The sequence below is a fragment of the Pseudophryne corroboree genome, chromosome 2, assembly GCF_028390025.1.
Source record: "Pseudophryne corroboree isolate aPseCor3 chromosome 2, aPseCor3.hap2, whole genome shotgun sequence".
Classification (NCBI taxonomy): Eukaryota; Metazoa; Chordata; class Amphibia; order Anura; family Myobatrachidae; genus Pseudophryne; species Pseudophryne corroboree.
In genome coordinates this window covers 605,107,472-605,126,757 of record NC_086445.1, presented here as the reverse complement: position 1 = coordinate 605,126,757, position 19,286 = coordinate 605,107,472, and the positions used below count along the sequence as shown (strand labels likewise).

General features: G+C 49.1%; 1 protein-coding gene across 1 annotated transcript in view; it reads right to left on the bottom strand.

The window, feature by feature from the left end:
* Positions 1–19,286, bottom strand: part of CRYBG2 (crystallin beta-gamma domain containing 2) — a 317,276-nt gene that overhangs the window by 136,815 nt on the left and 161,175 nt on the right. The window contains exon 2 of the mRNA XM_063954727.1: positions 2,176–2,269. Within this exon, the coding sequence (XP_063810797.1) occupies positions 2,176–2,269 (94 nt within the window). The remainder of the gene's footprint in view (positions 1–2,175; positions 2,270–19,286) is intronic.

Below are 19,286 nucleotides of genomic sequence, written 5' to 3'. Positions count from 1 at the left end.
CCTCTACTGTGCACCTTTAACCTCAGCTCCTATTCTATGTTTTATGCCGTACTGAACTTTGCTGGTGGCAATAGCTTTTATTTATGCTGAGGCATTGGATGAAGTTCAGCTGCTTATAAAGCATTGAACAATACTGAACTCAATGTTAATTCTTTGTATTGAGCACACAAATTCCAAATCACGACTCCCTCTGCACAGCGCGGATTGGGTAAAAAAACAGGAACAGTCCAGACTCCGGATTGCAGGACCGGACGGACTTCCTGCAGCAAACGCTGCCATTCTGGAGCTTGTAGTGCTCGTCCACTTCTGGCCGGTGTCCCGTCCAGGGGGATGTCTGTGACAGCTGTAACCAGGAAGGGAGACATTACAGCCCCCCGTTTGGTCCGGGCATGGGTAATTACCCGAACGGACAAAACGAGGAGGCTGTAATCTCTCCCTCCCCGTCTCCCTGGAGACAGCTGTCACAGACACCCCCCAAGACAGGACACCCACCAGAAGGGGACGAGCACTACAAGCTCCAGAATCTCAGAGTTTGCTGCAGGAAGCAGGTTCAGTCCAGCGTTCCGGGGTCCGGACCGTTCCAGTTTTTACCCAATCCCTGCACAGCGTAAGGAGGTTATGCACCATTAGCAGACATCTGAGATCAGTGGAGGAGGCACGGGATGACTGCACTATGTGGTCTGTCTCCATCGGGATCCGGTCTCTAGGTCGACAGTAACTAGGTCGACACTATCTAGGTCGACCACTATTGGTCGACAGGGTTTCTAGGTCGACAGGGTTTCTAGGTCGACAGGGTCTCTAGGTCGACAGGTCAAAAGGTCGACATGAGTTTTTCAAGATTTTTTTCTTTTTTTTAACCTTTTCATACTTAACGATCCACGTGGACTACGATTGGAACGGTAATCTGTGCCGAGCGAAGTGGTAGCGGAGCGAAGGCACCATGCGAGGGGACACAGTGCACTAATTGGGGTTCCCGGTCACTCTACGAAGAAAACTACACCATAAATACATTAAAAAACTCATGTCGACCTTTTGACCTGTCGACCTAGACCATGTCGACCTAAATAACCTGTTGACCTAGTTACCAATAGTGGTCGACCTAGACACTGTCGACCTAGTTACTATCTACCTTCCATACCACCCCCACATTGGGATCCGCCTAAGAAAAAAGCTGTGTAACTCCTGTTCAATTCAATAAATCAAAGTAAGCAAGTTTTGGCATGTCACTATGTAGTATATTTGTTTTTGCTTACATATTTTATTTTTAACAGATATTCTACATAATGAGGCAAATAAAATCAATACATTCAAAAAGTTGATGGGTAGAAACCTCAGTGAAGAATTGTGATTTGCCTGGTACCGTCTTACAGCAAGCTTACAAAAGCTCATGGGAAATGTGGTTAACCAGATGTCTCATTCAAATGTCTAATTTGTTTTGTTATTGCTTGTAATGCTTATTTATCTAACATTAAAATACCTGATGTGTTATTACAGTTGGGTGTCTCCTTAATTGGTTAAATGAGATTAAGGGCAATCTGTGTCCCTTTTGTAGATTAGAGGTCTCTATATGTGGCTTTGTGACTCTTGAAGTGAATCGCATTGCCATTTCTGTTCTAATTTGTGGTGAATAGGCATTATTATAAGAGCTGTGTGTTCCCTGCAGAATGTCTCACAAAGTTTAGTCATTTCACCAGCATAGGGGCATTACTGAGATGTCTCCACATTAAGTGAATCTTGCTTGCTCGTTGTTATAATGACACTTGTCTCTATATTCATCCAGGTATTTAGTTCATTTAGGATACAAAGTATTGAGTCTCATATAAAAGAAATATATATAAATTACTATAATTAAATAATAATTACTGTAATGTAAGCCTGAGGCTTGGTGATGTGTACCATACAGCCACGTGTGAATGGAATCTGGTAGTACATGACTATGATGACCCAAATATCACTGAACAACAGCAGAAAACACAGAAGATAGGACTTATCTGGTTTCTGCTAAGTCAGGAATTCTGAGCGGAGAAGTGAGTCTCAGAAGGCTGGAATCTGCAATGACTCACTGCCACGGTATGATAATTAATTTTTATTAGGAAGTACCAGGTTAAAACAATCTCGTCGCAGGGATGCTTCGTGACACATTGTTTATACCAGCTAGCACATACTGTAGCTGACCTTTGTGTCTCTTGAAGTTTTCCTCAGAACGGGATCTTCCGATTTGAGATGCCTGAGCCGAGGCAGACTCTCCGCTCCATCTTGTGCTTCATTCCTTTATAATCAAAAGAATATATGAAGATTAGAGCATTGTCTAAATGCATATCTTTATTATCAATTTCCATATCCAGGGCCTGATCTATCTCTGTCATTACTTTGTAAGAATTATACAGTACCTCAACAACAGTGTGAGCCACAGATTGTTTATCATTCTTTCAGTTTGATGTCACATTTACAAGCTAGGTGTGGATTTTGGAAGGAAATAGCTGATATATTTGGAATGAATAATAACATCTTAGGAATTCATGTATTGCTAACACTAAACTAATCATAGTTTGTAGAACATATCAGCGATGCCATTAATTACTTATTATATATGTCTAGCACCCCTCATCCGTGCTGGAACAGAAAACTCCTACAAATCAGTTTTCTGAATCCAGCTTCCTGGGTCTGGAGATAATATAACTAATTTAATGGGATATGTACTAATTGCTAATTGACGGGATTCTGGCTATTATGATCCCGACAGTGGGATCCCATCTGCCAGAATATGCTGGCAGCGGGGCACTCACTGCGCTCACCATGCTGCAGGCACGGTGGCTCGCTATGCTTGCCACAGGTTATATTCTCCCTCTATGGGTGTCGTGCCTGTGTCGCCGGTATTCTGGCACCGGTATTTCACCCCCTGTCGGGATTCCAGCGTCGGTATTGTGGCCCCCGGGATCCCGACTGGCGGTATTTTAACCGTTTCCCAATTTAATAGTTTCTTCAGGTGGGATGTTGCTGACATATATTGTTTCTGACTTTCAGCAGAATTACTTTTTAACTAATTTAAGTAATTATTCTTTAATCGGCAGATTTAAATATTTATATAACAAAGGTCATAGGTTTGTATACTGATTGACAATATTAATAAATAAGTCCCCAATCTTTAAAAAAGTATGTTAAGTACATATTACACTCACTGGGACTCATTAATAAAATGCACTGAGGGACTTATGTATAATTGGATATATGTTAAACTAGAATGCACAAAATCTGTTTCTGTTGTACTGTGCATGTGCACTAAGATGATGTATGTCTCAGTTTGTATCTCCATAGCTGCCTACAGGAATGTACTGGGTCTGTCATTCTGCCCCAACTTCCATTGGTACTACGCATGCTCAAATAAGGGGTGTGGTCATTCCTCACATGGCATGGCTACAACTCACGGTGGCGTGGCCAGTACTCACAGGGCATGGCTATCTCTTTGCAGACCAACTGAGCACAACACTAGGGTAGCTGTTCAACCAGGTTTTCAGGCCGTACCAACATATCAGGCCATCGGCCCTTATGGCATTTGCCAGGACTGCCAGATGGCTAGTCCAGCCCTGGTTACCTTCTCTCACTGGATGTTCAGGAGACTCATAAACTTTGGAGAACCTTCTCGGACTATCAGAAAAGTAGACTAGACTCCTGGATCAGGACGTAGAGCTAGACGAGGTGATTCCCTGTGAATTGTGGATCAGGACGTAGAGCTAGACGAGGTGATTCCCTGTGAATTACATCACCGTGGCCATGCTGTATGACCCCACCCCCCACACACACATGCTTGTAAAACCAGCTTTGCTGCTCACAGCCTAGCAAGGTGTCTCACTGCCGTAGTACCATCCAGCCTTAGGCTTATCAGTATGGGGCTGTATTCCCTACATAGGTGTGCGCAGGGGGGGTGCCTGGTGCACACAGGCGCCCTCTAATATCTGGCACCCCGATCTCACATGCCTGATGCAGCGATCGCCGAGCAGGCTGATTACTGTCCCCTCTGCGCTGCACCCTGTCAGGACTGCATTACTGACCGGACGCCTGGGTTAATCAAGGGTGCCACTGCCACCGGCTTTCAAACTCCCGGCTCCACCTCTATGTACAAAAACAGCATGATGTGATTATGTCATGCTGCTCACACGCCCACCCGTCCCACGCCCTCCTCTCTCCTTCTATGCCATGCCTACTCCAGCCATTGAGGAGGATCAGCATGCAGCCAGCGTTCCTCTTAGGAAGACAAATTCAATACTGGCCGGCGGTCGGCAGTAGCATTGACACTGTGGAGATGTGTCCTGTTCCCCAGGACACATCCCAGCTACAACACGCAGGGGATCTGCGGGAGGGCATCTCTGACAGCGCTGGGACAGTGTGTCTGTCCCTAGCGCCGGTCAGTAACCAACAGAGGAATCCGGCGCTGGCCAATCAGAAGCGGGCGCGGCGAGCCAATCGGCGCTCGCCGCGTCACAGGCCCCGTCCCCGGCGTCTGACGTCAGACGCTGGGCGGGAGCCAAAGGAGAGAAGAGCGCCGAAGAGCGCCGAAGAAGCGGCCGGGACCCGGAGAGGGAAGTCGGCACGCAGGAGCGCAGAAGAGAGACCGGCGAGGAGGAGAAGACGACGGCCATTTGAAGAGGAGCTCCGGTGGCCGCTGAAGAGGCCAGAAGACGTCGGGCTCCTGACAGATGTCCAGCGGCGGCTAGACGCGGAGGAGCGGAGGCGACGCCACTGGCCAGGACGGGTCAGCAGCAGAAGAGGGCGCCGGAGACCCCCGGACCAGGTGAGGCCTCAGTGAGGCTACTCTCACCCCCTCCCCTTTTCCTCCCTAGACCATCAGGGACGGGCAATAGGCCCGGGGGCACAGTTCAGGCACTAGGCCTGTTGCGCAGATAGGAGTTTGGGGGTCTCCATCTGATTCGGTGGTTTGGGCGTTAGGCCAAAGCCGCCTAAACAGTGCAGTAGGCGGGCAGTAGGCCCGAGCGGCACATCAGGCACTAGGCCTAGGGAACCATAGAGGGCATTAGGCCCTAGGGAATTCCGGTGGCTTAGGGATATAAGGTGACCCCGGGCACTAGGCCCAGGTAACCCAACGGGTGACCAGTTAGGCGGGCGCTAGGCCCGTGGATGATGTCAGGCCTCCGGCCTGTGCGCAAATAGGGGGCACTAGGCCCAGTACATAAGTGGCCCTCCCCAAAGGTGGATAAAGGTGGCACTGGGCACTAGGCCCAGTCCACCCTAAGGTGTTTAGGCAGGCAGGCCCGCTCGGCCTGGGCCACTGGAAAGACAGAGTACGGGAGGTGGGTGAGCTGTGCGGCCCCCACTACCTGGTGCTCTGAGTCAGGTCCCTAGGTAAAGGGACAGCACCGTGGTAGTTGCTTGCACTGTGTATCGTGATGTATGTTGTTACCGTGCGGGGCAAAGTGTGAGCTTGTTATGTCTGTGTTTAGTTTTGTTGCACCACACCCACAGAGCTAGTTTGAGGGCTCTGCCGTTGTAGTTAGTATAGGGGTGTGACACTAGGTTAGAGTTAGGCCCTGCACGGCTGTTTGCTTGTCTGTTTGCCTCCTTACAGGGACCTGTAAGAGAAGAAGACGTTCGCAGTGCGGAACTGACGGTGAGTAGCATCTGTGTACGTTTGTCCCTTTGTCTGTCCCCGAGCGCCGGAATAGGGGTTTGCTCACGGACGTGAGAACTCCTTCAACACACTACGCGTGAGAGTGCGAGTGTGTGACTTCTGGGTGGCTGAGGCTTTGTGCCAGTGATGACCTTTCGCCCAACCGGTGAAGGTCACCGTCACCCCTGGGGTATCCCCTTTTCCGGTGGAAGAAGGGTTGATACCCCCCTTAAGGTAGACTATTTTCTCCTCAGCTCGTTCGTCGGTCAGCTCCGAGAGGGAATCGCCGTGTCCGGATCCGACTGAAGATTTCCAGGTCCGTTGAAGGTTCCGGTACCTGAAGGTGAGAGAGAGCGGCGCCTGGTGAGTACCGAAACTACACCTGCACAGCAGCAGGCACCACCACACGCACCGCCGCCCCCTTACATTTTGGCGTAGTCGGCAGGATCAAGGACCGCGGACACGATGTGGAACGTCCCCAAGAAGACCTCCGTGCGGACGGCTCCGGAACAGACCCACCCCCGGATGTGTGCAGACCAGAGCGACTGGGTGACGGTGCCTGGGGCAGACCTCCTGAAGATGGTGCAGCGGTCGGTCCAGCGTGGAAAGGAAGAGCGCTGGGAGAAGGGGCGCAAGAAAGCCGCTGTGACGCCCTGCAAGAAATGTCGGCAAACGGGACACTTTGCCGACGAATGTACTTGGCGAGAGACATCCCCAAAGAAGGTGGTCCAGGAAGCGGACCGAAGACGTCAGAAGGGCCAAGCGAAGAAAGAGTCCTGGTGTTTGCTCTGCGGAAACTACGGGCATGAGCATAACAGTTGTCCCTGGGATGAAGAGTTGAGCCAAGACGAGGTTGATTCCTGGTGTGAAAGCTGTGGAGATCCCCGACATCGGCTCCTGGAGTGTCCCTGGACTGAAGACAGGACAGACTACGAGGCCACGGTGAAGCAGCTGACGGAGTCTCGTCAGCAACTTTGGGTCCGGGTGGCTGCAGAGCCCGTGTGTGCGCTCTGCGAGGCGAGGGGACATGCGCTTCCCGATTGTCCGTGGAATGAAGACCGGATGATTGCGGATGGTCGTGCCCAGAGATGGGAGGAGGAAACCAGAGAAATGGAGCGGAAGACCCTGCTTGAAGTTCGCAGGTGCCCATTTCCTCTGAGCCGGAACCAACGGGTGAAGATCCCTCAGTGAAGGAGGTGGCCAAGGAACCCGTCTTGGAGAAGGTGGCAGTGGCCCTCCCATGTTGGAAGTGTCGGCGATCAGGACATTCGGCCAATGAGTGTCCCTGGGAAGATGCCGCGGACCTACTCTGCCCCAAGAAAGTGACCCCAGTAAAGAAGGATCCTTTCCCGCATAAGGCGGAGGTGGACGACTGGGAGGTAAAGATACCACGCTGCGAGGAAAAGCGTGAAGACCCAGTGATGAGGACGTCCGGAATCTCCCCGCGTTGGAACTGTCCACGACCAGGACGTGTGGAACAGGTGTGTCCTGGGTACCAAGAGATGCCAGCGGAAGAGAAGTACACTGAGGAATTAGAGGTGCCAGCGGAAGGGACTAAGTACGCTGAGGAGAAAAATAATCCCCTAGTCCAGGTATCGGTGGAGGAGGACTCGGACTACGGTGAGATGTCCGCCGACGAATCCATCCAAGATCAGATGGAGGACGACTCGGGCATCGGAAGTGCCGACGAGTGGGACTGGCAGGATCGGGTGGAGTCGTGCTCCCAGTTGATTGCCCTCCGTGAAGAGGAGGAGATAGTCCTGGAACAAGAATACCTGCCGGAAGTGCCGAGTTGGACGGACGTACGGGGAGAGGATCGAGATGCCGTGGGAGGACCCGTTCCAGAGGAAGACATGGGACCTTGGGAGATGCCCCACGAGGAAATGCGACAGATGGTGGTTGCCCGGGAGGAAACGGATGCCCCGGAGGATTCCGCTGTTGGGTGGTGGTTGGTACCACACCCTGAAGACAGGGACGATGCCCCAGACGATATGGGAGGCCAAGAGTGGGTCACTGTTGTCCCCGTGGAGGAAGATTTCCCTTGGTGGCCCACGTCGAGCGACCGTGAGGAGGTGCCACTTCCCCAGAGGATCCACCGATGGAGGTCGGGAGGAATGAAGAAGAGGAATCCGGAACCGGTGGAGGAGGGATGTGGGGCCACACACATCCCTCCTCCACCGCAGCAGTAGCAGTACTAGTCTGCCACTGTCAGTGTGAGTGACTGCAGCTTGCAGGGGAAAGAGAGGGGGAGCCAGACCAGGCTGAGGAGGAGCAGTGTAATTGCAGTGAGTGCCATCAGGGATGTTTGTTTGGTGCACACCACAACATCTGACAATGTATCTGCATTATTAGGATTGGTACAAGGGTGGATATTTTATATTGCGTTGACCGTCAATAGATGGTGCTAGACACGCCCAAAAGGCGGTGCTAGACACACCCGTCCGACGGTGCACCCCCTAATAAAATGTGCTGCGCACGCCTATGAGTCCCTAGAAAGAATGATGCACAAAAAACCCCAATGTGCTCCCCACACAGAAGCAGCCAACCCAATTCCCCTCAGGCATAAGGTGTGGGTTAATATGAAAAAAAAAAAAATCATAATGTTTGGCATCCAGGATATACTAGAAGGAATCAGTAGTGTGGAATGGAGAAAAGAAGTGAACAAATCTAATACAATAAAAACAACCTTACACATATCCTCATTTCACAATTTCCTGCTCTCCTATCACCTAGGATTTTCAGTTTATGTAGTCATTTATAACTTCACAAAATAATGAACCATTAACAGTGACAACTTGCTTATTATGAGCTGCCCTGATGCAAATGTTTAAGAAGTGTCATAACACTTGTATTTTATATAGTGGGGGTTTCCCATGGTCTGTGGTTAGTCCATGGGGTATTGACTGAAGTGATACAGTAAGTAGCTAGTGTAGGGCTTTTTTATTAATACAATTTATGCCTATATGCAAAGATGGGGTTCACTACGGCTGGCCGGCGGTCGGGCTCCCGGCGACCAGCATCCCGGCGCCGGGAGCCCGACCGCCGGCTTACCGACAGCTTGGCGAGCGCAAATGAGCCCCTTGCGGGCTCGCTGCGCTCGCCACGCTACGGGCGCCACACTATTTTATTCTCCCTCTATGGGGGTCGTGGACCCCCACGAGGGAAAATAATTGTCGGTATTCCGGCTGTCGGGCTCCCGGCGCCGGTATACTGAGCGCCGGGAGCCCGACCGCCGGCAAACAGAAGACCACCCGCAAAGATGTTGTCCAATTCTATACAAATTCCAGAACTCATACAGCAAAATACCTTGGATGTCAGATGCTCGACCCAGAGTCTAATTCAGGTTTGTTAGCAAAGCAACAAAGCACACTAATGGGTAAAACCATGTTGCGCTGCAGGTGGGGCAGATGTAACACGTGCAGAGAGAGTTAGATTTGTGTGGGGTGTGTTAAAACTGAAATCTAAATTGCCGTGTAAAAAAAATGCAGCCAGTATTTACTCTGCACAGAAAAAAACAGAACCCACCCAAATCTAACTCTCTCTGCATGCAGTAGCGGATCTTGCCACGGGCAAGCAGGACTTTTGCCCGGAGGGCGCTGGCGCCATCCGGAGGGTGCCGCACCGTGGCAAGATCCGCCACTGCTGCCCGCTGTGTCCCCCGTCCGCCTCCGCTGCCCGCTGCCGTCCCCGTCCGCCTCCTGTGAAGGGAACTAGACGCTATGCGTCTAGTTTCCCTTCGTGGAGAGTAACTGCTGAGCGGTGCGCGATGACGTCATCGCGCACCGCACAGCAAAGGTCCTCTCCACGAAGGGAACTAGACACATAGCGTCTAGTTTCCCTTCGTGGAGAGGACCTTTTGCTGTGCGGTGCGCGATTACGTCATCGCGCACCGCTCAGCATTCAAGCGGCGCTAGCAATGTACAGGGGGCGTAACTGACCACGCCCCCTGTATTGGGCCACGCCCCTTTTCCTGCCCGGGGCGCAGAGCGCCCTTGAACCGGCCCTGTCTGCATGTTAGATCTGCCCCACCTACAGCGCAGCATGGTTTTGCTCATTAGTGTGCTTTTTTGCTTTGCTAACAAACCTGAATAACCCCCCCAATTCACTTTAAAAAAAATATCAGCAGCCACTAGTGTGGAACAAAGCAGATGGCAATAGAAAGATACAGAAAAAAAAAAAGAAATAAGTGAGAGACAGAACCCAGAAAGACAAGCTGCATGTGAGAGACTTGCGGTGCCACACAAAGCCGACGTGTATGCTGAGTCTATCTTCTAAAGGGGAAGCTGTATTCTACTATTTGATAAGAGAAAACTATTACACACAGATTATTATTTTACCTTATAGACTACCGCAAATGCATGTAAATGCATGTAAAAGCAACTTTACTATTTAAGTAGAGTCTACTGTATGCATACTTCCAAGTAAGAGTCCCAACTTATGTACACAAAGACCTCAAACAAAACTCATGTTGCAACAGTGTTGGACTGGCCCACAGCCACAGGGGAAACCACCGGTGGGCCCCACTGCCTGGGCCCCCCCACCTTTCCCTCTAGGGATCAAGGTTCCAGACTGCACTTGAATTATACATCATACATATGTTACCTTATACTGCACAGGACTATGGTGTATTTTCTGCAGTGTATTGCTATTATTAATCTGGTACATTATCATGCATTAGCAGTATTTACTATATAAATATATCAAGGGGCCCAGACCACGCACTCTCTAATGGTCAGCCAAGCATCTGTGGAGGCTGGACACCCCCCTCTGGAGAATGGCCATACCCCTAAACATGGGCCCCTACCACTGCATCCCCCCGGTGGACCCTTCATGCCCCAGTCCGACACTGTGTTGCAACCATTAAAGTTACTTACGGGTCTATTTACTAAGCCTTGGATGGAGATAAAGTGGACAGAGATAAATGATTAACCAATCAGCTCCTAACTGCCATGTCACAGGCTGGGTTTGAAAAAAGACAGGAGTCTATTGGCTGGTACTTTATCTCCGTCCAAGGCTTAGTAATTAATAGACCCCTTAGTTCTGCTATAAGTTCTGTAGCATTGCATTGTTTCCTAGACATTGCCATCTAGTATAAGGAACCGTTCAAATCAATTTAAAGAAGGTTTTCATTGAACCAAACAATATTCAAGATGTATTTAGAAGGTTTAACAACTTATTAAGATCATCCTTTAGTTATATGGTGCCACAAAATGTCTGCAGCGCCGCACAAAGTTCATAAATAGGAACAGTATGGGCAAGACTAGAAAAAAATTACTTTCGGTACAAAACATTGCAGAACATGGACAAGGTTTATAAACATTTCTGCATCAGCAGTCATAAGACCCAAATAAGCAGCGGGACCAGTGGCGGCCAGGGCAGGGGGACAGGGTGCCATCTGCCCCCCGAGCTGGCAGAATATTGCTGCACAGGGCCTCTGGCGCAGTGCGCCTAGATTGCGCCCGAAAGAAAGGCAGAGTGTGCTCCCGGTCGCTCAGATGATAAGGCACACATACACACACACCATCAGCATTGCAACAGGGGGGTGGCTTTTCGGTGGGGCAGAGATTCACGAGCAAATCTATCGAATCACTGGCTGTATGTCCCTTATTCGACTGCCACTCCTGACAGGCATTAGGGGGCTTTTGATGAGGCTGCGTTTGTTTAACTCCTCCCATATAGATTTGAGTGTATATATTGGTTGCAGTTGCAGCTTCATTAACATTTGCAGAGTGCTAAATTAATCCCACACCAGTATCTAAAGAGCTCAATAAATGAATACTTGACTGTCTAATGGTTCCTTCTTCTTAGTATTTGTTTTTACTTCTGATATCACAAATATACATTTTATTTTTCAGGTGCTACCCTAATGTTTCAAGTCTAAGACCAGCATTTCCATAAAGAGACCAGCAATTCATTTGCAGAGTGCAGAGCCGGCCATAGGCATAGAGAAACTAGGAAATTGCCTAGGGCATTTGATATGCCTAGGGGCATCAGCAGCTTCTGCTGATTAAAATGATATGCGGCATGCCTATATTCTGTGTGTAGCATTTCTTATGCAGATACAGCCACAGTCTCACACAATATATAGGCATGCTGCATATCATTTTAATCAGCAGAATCTGCTTGTGCATCAGAGCCACATAGCAATGCAAATAAGATGCATTTTCATAAAAAAAGGTGCCCAACGTTAGCATTGAGGCAAGATTTATGAGGACACATCCATATCCAAGCAGAGGCAAAGGTCACAGTGTTAGTGACAGTGTGAGTGCTGTGTGCATGTGAGTGGGTTGGTTGTGCAGTAGTGTTCGGAATATGTGTAAGGAGCATTTTGTGTGTCATGTAAAAATGCATTAATAATGTGCCACATATGTGTAAGGGGCACTATGTGTGTCATTATGTGTATAAGGGCATTAATAATGTGTGGCATATGTGTAACAGGGTACTACTGTATGTGTGTCATTATGTGTATAGGGGCACTAATAATGTGCAGCAAATGTGTAGGGGGCACTATGTGTGTCATTATGTGTATAAGGGCATTAATAATGCGTGGCATATATGTAAGAGACATTATGTGTTAAAGGGCATTAAAAAAGGTTGTCATAATGTGTAAGGCACATTATGTTTATAAGGACATTAATAATGTGTAAGGGGCATTACTGTATGGAATTATGTGTATAAATGCATTACTAATGTGTGGCATTATGTGTATAAGGTGCTCTACTATGTGGCATTGCATATAGAAAGCGCACTACTATGTCGTCTAATATGAATAAAGAGCAATAGGGTGTGGTGTAATGTGAATAAGGAGCAATTCAGTGTGATGTAATGTGAATAAGGGGCTCTACTGTGAGGAGTAATGTTTATAAGGTATAGTAATACTACTGTGGGATGTAATATGAATTATGGACATTATCGCATGATCAAATATGAATAAAGTTGCAGTACTGTGTGGCGTAATTGGAATTGGGGTTACTATTGTGTGGCCATGCCTCTTGCCAGCAAAAACACACCCCTTTTTGGGCTGTGCGCCAAATGTGCTAACTGTTCCTATTTAAAATATAGGGGGTACAAACACCAAAATAAGGACTGCTATGGGTGAGGGGTGATGGTGCTGAGAAAGAGGTGCAAGGTCAGAGGCGGAACCAGCGGTGGTGCTAGGAGGCACCAGCCAAAATCTTGCCTAGGGCATCATATTGGTTAGGGCTGGCTCTGGCAGAGTGTCTGCTACTGGCTGACTTCAATCAGGATCACTGTGCACAGCCCAATTTAACCAACACAGTGGCTGACCCCTCCACTGGGACCAGCCACCAATGAGCTGTGCTCCTTTCCAGACTGGTCCCTCCTCTCCCTTCTCTATCCTGCTCGACTCTCCTTGCAGTATTCGTCCTGGTACTGCCTCCTGAATTCTCTTCTCCAGCCTTCCTGTCTGTACTCATGGCTGCCTCTATCCAGAAAACACAGTGGCTTGTGGGGGGAAGATAAAGGTTAGAAGAAAAAAAATCTGTTTCTTTACTTTAAAGCAGTTAGTGTGTAGTTTACGTGTGTATAATACACACACTAGTAATGGACCCAGCAACCCCGGGTCACCTAAGGTCCCATCAACCGCCATCCCACCCCACTCTCTGCTGCACTGCCAACCATCCACTCAATTGTGACCCCAGCTCTTATACTTAACCCTACTTAGTTGACGGGGTCCTCCAGCTCTCCGGTAGTCAGCTAGGGGGTCTGTCCTATCCCCCTCTCAGTGGGGGCTGTTGAAGTAGGCGCCCAAGCTTCCACTGAATACGAACTGAGGAGACGGGCAGATGAACACAAATTTCCATAATAGGCAGCACTCAAAAGTAAAGACACATAGGGCCTGGTTCTATGTAGGACGCAGTGCAGTAAAGTTTTATCTCTGCATACATCCCAATTTTGTTCGAACATAGGAGGTTACTCTGAGATGGTCGCAGATTTTGCTATTGCAGCAAAATCTGTGACCATACTATTTGTCACAACTGAGGGCCTGAGCTGACGGGAGGCAGCCTCAGTTGTAGGGGCTGAGATGTACCGGAACCTGGGAGGTTGTATCAGACCCCTGGACATGTAAGTAACATGAATAATAACTGCCCGAAGGCGTGACCACGACAACTTGGATAAAAGTCAATGATGTTTATTATGACAACTCCGCAACACAGCAGCAGTAAAGGAAAACGTAAAAGTCAGCAAAGAATAAATACAGTTCCTGGGTACTACAGGATGGCAGGAGCCACAGGGCACTGGTAGTGTGAGATAGTTCTTATGATCTTCTAGATGGAAAGTCCTTACCAGGCCCGACTGTAGCAATGGAGATAACCCAGGATTGTGCCAGCTGGTGTTCCAGGAAAAGCTGGGTTGCTGAAGATAAAACAGCTGCTGTGGATACTGGCTGGAACCAGACTGTTGTTAGCACGGAGTGGATACTGGCTGGAACCAGTTAAATAATAAATGAACTTGGGAGCGATGAAATATGAACTGAAATGTAGAACTTGAGAGCGGAGAAATAATAATACCGGTGGAGAGTGGTAAAGTGTAGAAAGGACACCGGCCCTTTAAGGGAAGCTGTACTCTGCTGGAAGCTGAGCTGGAAGCAGGTAATGTTGTAGCTGGAAACAGATGAATCCACAATGGATTGGAGAGTCAGGCTACACCGCAGGTGGAATGCTGGTGCGGGTCTCTATGGTGGAAGTCTTGAGACAGGAGCTGGAACCTGGAAGACAATCACAGGAGAGAGACAAACAGGAACTAGGTTTGACAACCAAAGAACTGACGCCTTCCTTGCTCAGGCACAGTGTATTTATACCTGCAGCAAGGAAGGGATTGGCTAGGCAATTATGCAGATTATCAATACTGAGAACAGATAGGTGGAAGTGATCAGCTGACAGAATCCAAGATGGCTGCGCCCATGCAGACACTTGGAGGGAAGTTTGGTTTGTAATCCATGTGGTAATGAAAACAGTAATGGCGGCGCCGGCCACCGGAGACAGGAGGCGCCAGGCTGACAGATGCACATCCAACCACGCGGACACAGCGGAGGCCGCGGCTGACGTAATCGCCACTCAGACACTCTGCATGCAGAAGTTCAGGGACGGCGGCGGAGGCCGCGGGAGACGCCATGCCAGGTGTAATATGGCGTTTACTGTGACAGCGTCCCAGAGTGACAGGAGAGGATACAGGAATGTACACATCAGGATAACAGATGGAATCCGGTCCTGGAGCGCTGAGCCAGCCTTAGGAGGCATCTGATGGGTAAGAAATGGCGTCCAGATACCCGGATCGTGACAGCACCCCCCCCTTTAGGAGTGGCCCCAGGACACTTCTTTGGCTTTTGAGGAAACTTGGAATGGAATCTCCGGACCAAGGCAGGAGCATGGACATCAGAAGCATTGGTCCATGAACGTTCCTCAGGACCATAACCCTTCCAGTCAATAAGATATTGTAGTTGACCGTAACGGTGACGTGAGTCCAGGATCTTGGCCACTTCATACTCAACGCCTCGTTGAGTTTGGACTTTCGGAGTTGGAGGAAGTGAGGAATGAAACCGATTCAAGATCAGCGGTTTCAACAGGGAAACATGGAATGTCCTTGGTATTTTTAAGAAGGGAGGCAACTGGAGTCTGTAAGCAACAGGATTGATGACTTGTTCAATCTTGAAAGGACCGATATAGCGAGGTGCAAACTTCATACTGGGAACTCTTAACCTCAAATTCTTCGTGGATAACCATACCCGATCACCCACCTTGAGAGCAGGAACTGCTCGACGCTTCTTATCCGCAAACTTCTTGTACCTGAACGATGCCTTGAGCAGAGCTGATCGTACGCTCTTCCAGATATTGGCAAACTGATGCAAGGTGATATCCACTGCGGGAACAGAAGTTGCTGGAAGCGGATGGAACTCAGGGACTTTAGGGTGGAATCCAAAGTTAGTGAAGAATGGTGTTGAAGCAGATGAAGAATGATACTGGTTGTTATGACAGAACTCGGCCCAGGGAAGTAATTGAACCCAGTCATCTTGAGAGGAGGACACATAGATGCGGAGGAAGGCCTCCAAGTCCTGATTCACCCTCTCGGTTTGACCATTGGTCTGAGGATGGTAAGCCGTGGAAAACTTTAGCTTGACTTGGAGGACTTGACATAAACTTCGCCAGAATTTGGCTGTGAATTGAACTCCTCGATCTGAGATAATTTCTTCAGGAAGACCGTGGAGTCGGAAGATCTCTTGTATGAATACTTGAGCCAACTTGGAAGCTGACGGAAGACCGGTGAGAGGAATGAAGTGTGCCATCTTGGTGAACCGGTCAACTACCACCCAGATGGTATTGAACTTGTTGCACATGGGTAAGTCTGTAATGAAATCAATCGACAAGTGGGTCCATGGTCGACGGGGAACGGATAGTGGAACCAGTTGCCCCGCAGGCGACTGGCGGGATACTTTATGTTGGGCACACTTTGGGCAAGATGCAATAAACTCCAAGACGTCCTTTTTCAGAGTTGGCCACCAATAGGACCTAGAGATAAACTCCAGGGTTTTTTGGATACCTGTATGTCCGGCAAAACGGGAAGCATGGGCCCAATGCATGAGCTTCTTCCTTAGCATCGGCTTCACAAAACTTTTCCCTGATGGGGGCGTAGAGTCCATCCCTACCGTGGAGAATGCCAACGGATTTATAATAGGATGCTTGTCTGAAGACTCTGACTCATTTTCTTGCTCCCATGAGCGGGAAAGGGCATCGGCCTTGCGATTCTGAGAGCCCGGACAGAACTGGAGTTTAAAGTCGAACCTGGAAAAGAAAAGTGCCCATCTGGCCTGACGAGGGTTGAGACATTGTGCGCCCTTCAGGTATAAAAGGTTCTTGTGGTCTGTAAGTATGGTGATTGAATGAGAAGCTCCCTCCAACAGATACCTCCACTCTTCTAGAGCGAGCTTGATGGCTAGCAACTCCTGGTCGCCAATGGCATAGTTGCGCTCAGCTGGGGAGAACTTCCGGGAGAAGAAACTGCAAGGGTGTAAATGGCCATCTTTAGCCCTCTGAGATAACACCGCTCCTACTCCAACGGAGGAGGCATCCACCTCTAAGATGAAAGGAGAGTCGATGTCAGGCTGTTTCAGAACAGGCGCAGAGATGAACCTTTGTTTTAAAAGATGAAATGCTTGCATGGCTTCTTCAGACCACTTGGACGGGTTAGCACCCTTCTTAGTGAAAGCAGTAATAGGCGCCACAATGGTGGAAAAGTCTCGTATAAACTTTCGGTAATAGTTGGCGAACCCTAAGAACCTCTGGACCCCTTTGAGGGTTAAGGGTACCGGCCAATTTTGGATTGCTTGTAGTTTCTCAGGATCCATCTCTAGTCCGGAACCGGACACAATGTACCCTAGAAACGGAATGGACTTGACTTCAAAGACGCATTTTTCTAATTTGCAATAGAGATGATTGACACGGAGACGGGACAGAACCTCTTTAACCCAAAAACGATGTTCCTCTAAATCGTTGGCAAAAATGAGGATATCGTCTAGATAGACCACGACATGACGGTATAGAATGTCTCTGAAGATCTCATTGACAAAATGCTGGAAGACAGCTGGAGCATTGCTCAATCCGAAGGGCATGACGAGGTACTCATAATGTCCGTCACGGGTGTTAAAGGCGGTCTTCCACTCGTCACCCTCACGGATCCGGATGAGATTGTATGCACCTCGCAAGTCCAGCTTTGTAAAGATGGTAGCTCCGCTAACTCTGTCAAAGAGCTCAGTAATCAGGGGTAAAGGATAACGGTTCTTGATGGTAATGTCGTTCAAACCTCTGTAGTCGATGCACGGCCGCAGACCACCATCTTTCTTTTTTACAAAAAAGAAGCCTGCGCCGGCTGGAGAAGAAGAAGGTCGAATGAACCCCTTTGCTAGGTTCTCTTTAATATATTCCTCCATAGAATGCGTCTCAGGCAGAGACAACGGATAAGTTCGGCCTCGAGGTGGAACCTTCCCTGGAACGAGATCAATCGGACAGTCCCATTCTCTATGAGGAGGAAGGATATCAGCAGAAGCTTTACTGAACACATCCGTGAAATCTTGATATGGAGGAGGTGGAACATCAGACGACCTGGGGGAGGAAGAACAGACAGGCAATACTTTAAACAAACATGTCTCAGCACAGGAGGAACCCCATGCCAGGATTTGCGTAGTCGTCCAATCAATTGTAGGATTGTGAAGACGGAGCCATGGAAGGCCCAGGACCACAGGATGTGTGGCTCTTGGAATCACTAAAAAAGAAATAAGTTCGGAATGAAGAACTCCCACTCTCAGACGAACTGGTAGAGTCCTTAAAGAAATAACTGCATCAAAAATTTTGCTGCCATCCACGGCAGTTAAAGAAATGGACGAAGGAAGTCTCTCGGTGGGTAGGGACCACCGTTTAACATAGGCTTCGGTAATAAAGTTCCCAGCTGCTCCGGAATCAAGGAGGGCAATGACGTTCCGATAACGTTGAGCAACTTGAAGCGAGACTGGGAGATTACAATCTTGAGGAGATGGAGAGGAGATCATTACTCCTAGCCGGCCCTCTCCTTGGCGAGCTAGGATTTGGAGTTTCCCGGACGTTTGGGACAGGCATTAATGGTGTGAGACGGAGCTGCACAATAGAGACAGAGAAACTCGGAGAGACGTCTTCGGCGCTCAGCAGGAGTTAAACGGGAACGGCCAAGTTGCATGGGCTCATCTTTAGATGGTGACAGTTGACGAGGAGGAGGAGCAGAAGATTTTGGAGCAGATGATCTTCCACGCTCAGTTGCTCTCTCTCTGAAACGTAAATCAACTTTCGTGCAGAGTGAGATTAGCTCATCTAACTTAGAAGGTAAGTCTCTGGTAGCTAACTCATCTTTAATACGCTCAGATAAGCCATGCCAGAATGCAGCATACAGGGCCTCGTCGTTCCATGCCAGTTCGGACGCCAGGATCTGGAACTGTATCATATATTGTCCTACAGTACGTGACCCCTGGCGTAAACGGAGAATCTCGGATGAAGCTGAGGTTACCCGGCCTGGCTCGTCGAAGATGCGCCTGAATGTTGACACGAAGGCAGTGTAGGAAGATAGCAGGGTGTCGGACCTCTCCCATAACGGTGATGCCCAATCAAGGGCTGAGCCACTGAGAAGAGAAATAATGTAGGCAATTTTTGTACGGTCACTGGGAAAATTGCCAGGTTGTAGCTCAAACTGAATCTCACACTGGTTGAGAAATCCCCTGCAGAATCTTGGAGATCCGTCAAATTTTGCTGGCGTTGGAAGATGAAGACGTGGAGCAGAAATGGGTAAGGTGGGTGGGGTTATAGCTGGAGTCACTGTGGTTGACGCACCAGACGCGCCTGATCCACGGAGAGTTGTCTGAATCCCATCCAGCCGAGTAGAGAGATCCTGGAGACAGCGGATGATGTGGCCCTGTGCAGCCTCCTGATGTTCTAGTCGGGCTGCCAGTTCTTGCATCGGCCTGGCCGCTTGATCCTGGTCTCCGGCTGGATTCATTAGGTCAGTGCTTACTGTCACAACTGAGGGCCTGAGCTGACGGGAGGCAGCCTCAGTTGTAGGGGCTGAGATGTACCGGAACCTGGGAGGTTGTATCAGACCCCTGGACATGTAAGTAACATGAATAATA